Here is a 4448-nt window from a genome sequence, read left to right as displayed (position 1 = left end):
GTGGAAAACAAACCTCTTAGTTCCAGTGAAAGGAACCTGTAATGTAAATACAATACAAATACAAAAAAATTGGGCTACAAAAAAAGTGCTTTGTTTGCACTTTGGTTTGGTATGTTTCCCCAGTCCACATATTTAAAGGAAACAAAAAGGGGAAAATGTTATGTATGGATGAATAATCACTCTGAAAACATACAGTACAGATAGAGATAATTGCATTGGACATTATATCATAATAAAAATGTGTGTTTGGTGCCATCTTATGGCATAAGTGAAAACTAACAAATTTATTAGACACTTTTTAACAAATGTGAGATCCATTATGCACAGCTAGTCAGATAAGTAAACCTGAGGTCCATGTAGCCCACCATTTAGCAGTTTGAGTGTCCACAACACTGCTCTTAATATGGAGAGGTAGGGGACTGTGGTGCCCATCTCTCCCAGGAATACCCCTTTTGTAAGAACAATCCTTCTCTTCATCAAGTCATGGTCTATGTCTATTTCATTGTGACAAGAATGTGTCTGTTGTTCTGAGGTTAAACACATAATGGATGCCTTGTCCTTTTTGGTCTACAGTGTTAAAGTGTACATTATGCTTTTGTTTCCCGTAGGGATAATGTTTGTCATGTAGCTTCTCCTGACCTTCTCAAACTCCCCCCCTTAAAGCAGCCTAGGACAAAAGACATCCACACCAGAGCAGCAGCTGGGAAAAAATATTCATTGTTCGGCTTCTGCATAATTACCCAATTAAACTCTTAAAGATATGAGAAATTAGACCTTCTTACAGGTTCAGATATGAGGCCTGGATGCTAAGGTGATACAGAATAGGTTGTGGATGTTTTAGGTAGTATGATTATTATGTCGCCAGAATTCTACACAAGATGTCAGATGCTATGCTCCACTGGTATAGAGCCCAAGGTCAAGAAGTTAGGATGATTTGACCTGCTATCCATCTGATCCTTAACCCTTGTATGTTGTTCGGGTCTGTGGGACCCATATTCATAAACATCAATAGTTTTGAAAAACTTTGTTTCCTTGTAAATTTGTTGATTTTTTCCCCACTCATAACTTGATTAAATTAAATTTTCTTTTTTTATTACATTTTATTAAAAAAACAACAAAAAACGAGTTGCACTTTAATTAAAAAAATTGATGTAATAAAGGTAAAGGGCAAATATTAACCATATATGCTGTTTATTTTGCTTGTAATTTTGTAAAAATATCACTTTGCCAATGGTAAGGAAGTGAGCACATGTCTGCTGGGATGCCTCCTGAATCGTATTTATGATTTAATAAACAACATTGTACTGTCGGTTATTGAGTAGTTTGCATAAAATATGGCAGGTCAGATATATGGCAGCTAATTTATTTCTTTATTTGCTGTTGGCTTTAAAATCCATAGCTATGAAGTACATATCAGGTATGTGTGGAGGAAGTGTGAGAACATGTATGAAATTTTCAGCTGTTAAGTAACTGATAGGCTTCCAGCAGGAAAATTATTCAAGTTAAAGAAATTATAGACTATCAAAACTGTAAAATAAATGAACCATTACATTCTCTTCAACAAATGACCATGTATTCATATATTATATATTGTATGGCAAAACATTAAAGCAAACAAAACATAACTATTCAGAATTAATTCTGAACACAATGAATTTCCCGTTAATAGAATGGAACCATTTTAATTAAATTTCAGTAAAGTTAAAATATCTACATGAAGAATTAATTCCTTAACCAACTGATATTCCAAATAGAGAAGAAAAAACAGTTGTAAATTTAATTTGGTTTAATGATGTTGATTGCACTGGATTTTTGTGAAATAGCTACATATTAGCCATATAATTGGAGAAATTAAGCATTTACATTTTTGGAAAAAAAAAAACAGCAAAATTTAATTAAATCAATCATTTAAGTGATAAATTATTTAATTCTAAGTTATTGAAATTATGAAATAAAAAATGTTGTGTAAACTTTCCCAGTATATTTTCGCAAAAACGAAGTCACTGATTGACAGAGTCACTTATCAAACTTTAGATTATTTTTTAGTACTAACTGTTGATTGGCCCATATGGGACTGCTGGTTCACATAAATAGGAGTGTGAACTGAGATCCCCATCGTAGTTGATCAACAGCCATCATGAGGTCTCTGGTCCTGCTTTTGCTTGTAGGAGCTTGCTGTAAGTTTAAACCTCTTTTAACTCATGAACAGTATAATCTGACAACCATGCTGACTAGAATCTGATATATTCTGCTTGCAGTTGCTCTGGAGGATGACAAGATCGTTGGAGGGTATGAGTGCAAACCCAACTCCCAGCCCTGGCAAGTGTCTCTGAACGTTGGCTATCACTTCTGTGGTGGTTCTCTGATTAATCAGAACTGGGTTGTTTCTGCTGCTCACTGCTACAAATCGTAAGTGATTTATCTTTAGATTACAAAAGTTATTAATTATGGAAGAAACAGCTGTTTAACTATTTCCATCCCATCTCAAGTCGTTTGGAGGTTCGTTTGGGAGAGCACAACATAAAGGTTAAAGAGGGTAGTGAGCAGTTCATCTCCTCTGCTAAGGTCATCCGCAATCCCAACTATGACTCCTGGAACATTGACAATGACATCATGCTCATCAAGCTGAGTCAACCTGCTACCCTGAACAGCTATGTGCAGCCTGTGGCACTGCCCAAGAGCTGCCCCCCTGCAGGCACCAGGTGCATAGTCTCTGGATGGGGAAACACCATGAGCTCCAGTAAGTATATACTTTGATCAGCATTTGTGAAAATGAAGGAGATGATGTTAAAATGCAGTTTAAAAGTGCAAAGAAATAGGAGAAAAAGATGTGACAACATTGACTGCTTTGCCTTAGATTTGTGTTTTGTATTGTAAATAAGATGCTGCTTGTTGACTGCTCTTTACTTATGTTGCCTCTCTTTGGAAACTTTTTGCAGCTGCTGATAGCAACAAGCTGCAGTGTCTGGAGGTCCCTATTATCTCTGACAAGGATTGTAATAACTCTTACCCTGGCATGATCACTGACTCCATGTTCTGTGCTGGTTACCTGGAGGGAGGCAAGGACTCTTGCCAGGTAAAATGAAATACTGCTTCACTATGATAATCTCTATTAGAACAAGAAAATCTACTATTTTTACTTTTTAAAGCCTTTTCAAACAATAAAAATATATTTTCTTTTTTAATCAGGGTGACTCTGGTGGCCCTGTGGTGTGCAACGGTGAGCTGCAAGGTGTTGTGTCTTGGGGTTATGGCTGTGCTGAGAAGAATCGCCCTGGTGTCTATTGCAAGGTAAAATAAATGCTGTCCGTTTCAATGTGATCAGATATGTATAAGATGTATGTTCATAATGTATATCAGATGTTTCTGTTAAATCAATCTTCTCTCTCTGCTTCTAGGTCTGCATTTTCACCAGCTGGATTTCTGATACAATGGCCAGCAATTAAATCTTCATTCCTCAATGCAATATCTGTAAAATCCAACATCTGAGATATAAAATAATAAATAAAGCTTTCTTATATGACTCATGATTCAGCAACCTTGAATGTCTTTGAAAAACAAAACACTTTAATTCTTGGCCTGGAAATCACTACCATGAAAAACAAATTTTCTGTTGAAAGATTTTGCTTGGGTTTATATATGCAGGTGCTAGTATGTTTGCTGGTGCTGTATTTTTGTCACAGTTAGCACAGTTATAATGGTATTTTATAGATGCAACCTTTAAAATCAAATTCTTTTTTTCTCTCTCACTCACCATTTAAAAAAGAGAATACAATATCATGTTAATGGGAAATTTTTTGTAAACATATTGGAGACTGCAAAAACAAAACTCTCTGTCCTTGCAGAAGCATACAGTATAAAGAACGCATTACTGCCCAATGATCCTTGTACTACTAGTAAGATTTTTAAAATGTACAACATTCTGGCTTGTTCTATCTCTATTACCATACCTCTTTTACTCCCCATTTCCTATTTACTCATTACTAGTTATTCAACATTTTGCAATCTACCTATATTCTGTATCTTTGTATTTGACCTTCTTGACCTTCCAACTACATTGTTCATATTATCACTTAAGAGAGAGGCTGGGCAGGACATCAGGTAATGCTTGATTGTTCCAACATTTCTGTTAACACCTTTTTAAAAAAAATCAAATCAAATAAAATGAAGTTTGTTCTCTCAAGCATTAATACTGTGGTATGAATAATGACAGATTAGTTACAGGAACAATATAACACAGAAAAGTTAAAATTCCCCAGTACATTAGTCAGCTGCATTGGCTACCTGTGTCACCCGGAGTGCCGGTCTCCGTTTAGAAAGGGAGCAACTCATAATTGCACCTAGACTGATGAATAATTATTCTGAAAAAAAAAAACCTCAAAGTCAGCCTCAGATGTACTACAACTGATGACCTGAGTAATGGCTCCATAACCCATTAATTCCATCAT

General features: G+C 35.6%; 1 protein-coding gene across 1 annotated transcript; it reads left to right on the top strand.

Annotated features, from left to right (window-relative positions):
- Positions 1 to 2080: 2080 nt before the first annotated feature.
- LOC113655610 (trypsin-1-like) lies at positions 2081 to 3523 on the top strand. The gene is made up of 6 exons (XM_027166206.2): positions 2081 to 2177; positions 2259 to 2409; positions 2490 to 2740; positions 2940 to 3076; positions 3190 to 3291; positions 3399 to 3523. The coding sequence occupies exons 1-6, from the start codon at positions 2138 to 2140 to the stop codon at positions 3444 to 3446; spliced, it is 729 nt and encodes a 242-aa protein (XP_027022007.1). The 5' UTR covers positions 2081 to 2137; the 3' UTR covers positions 3447 to 3523.
- The last annotated feature ends 925 nt before the right edge of the window (positions 3524 to 4448 follow it).

Source organism: Tachysurus fulvidraco, chromosome 16 (genome assembly GCF_022655615.1).
Source record: "Tachysurus fulvidraco isolate hzauxx_2018 chromosome 16, HZAU_PFXX_2.0, whole genome shotgun sequence".
In the NCBI taxonomy this organism is placed as follows: domain Eukaryota; kingdom Metazoa; phylum Chordata; class Actinopteri; order Siluriformes; family Bagridae; genus Tachysurus; species Tachysurus fulvidraco.
Note: the sequence above shows the minus strand (reverse complement) of the source record. Positions and strands in the feature narration are given on the sequence as shown.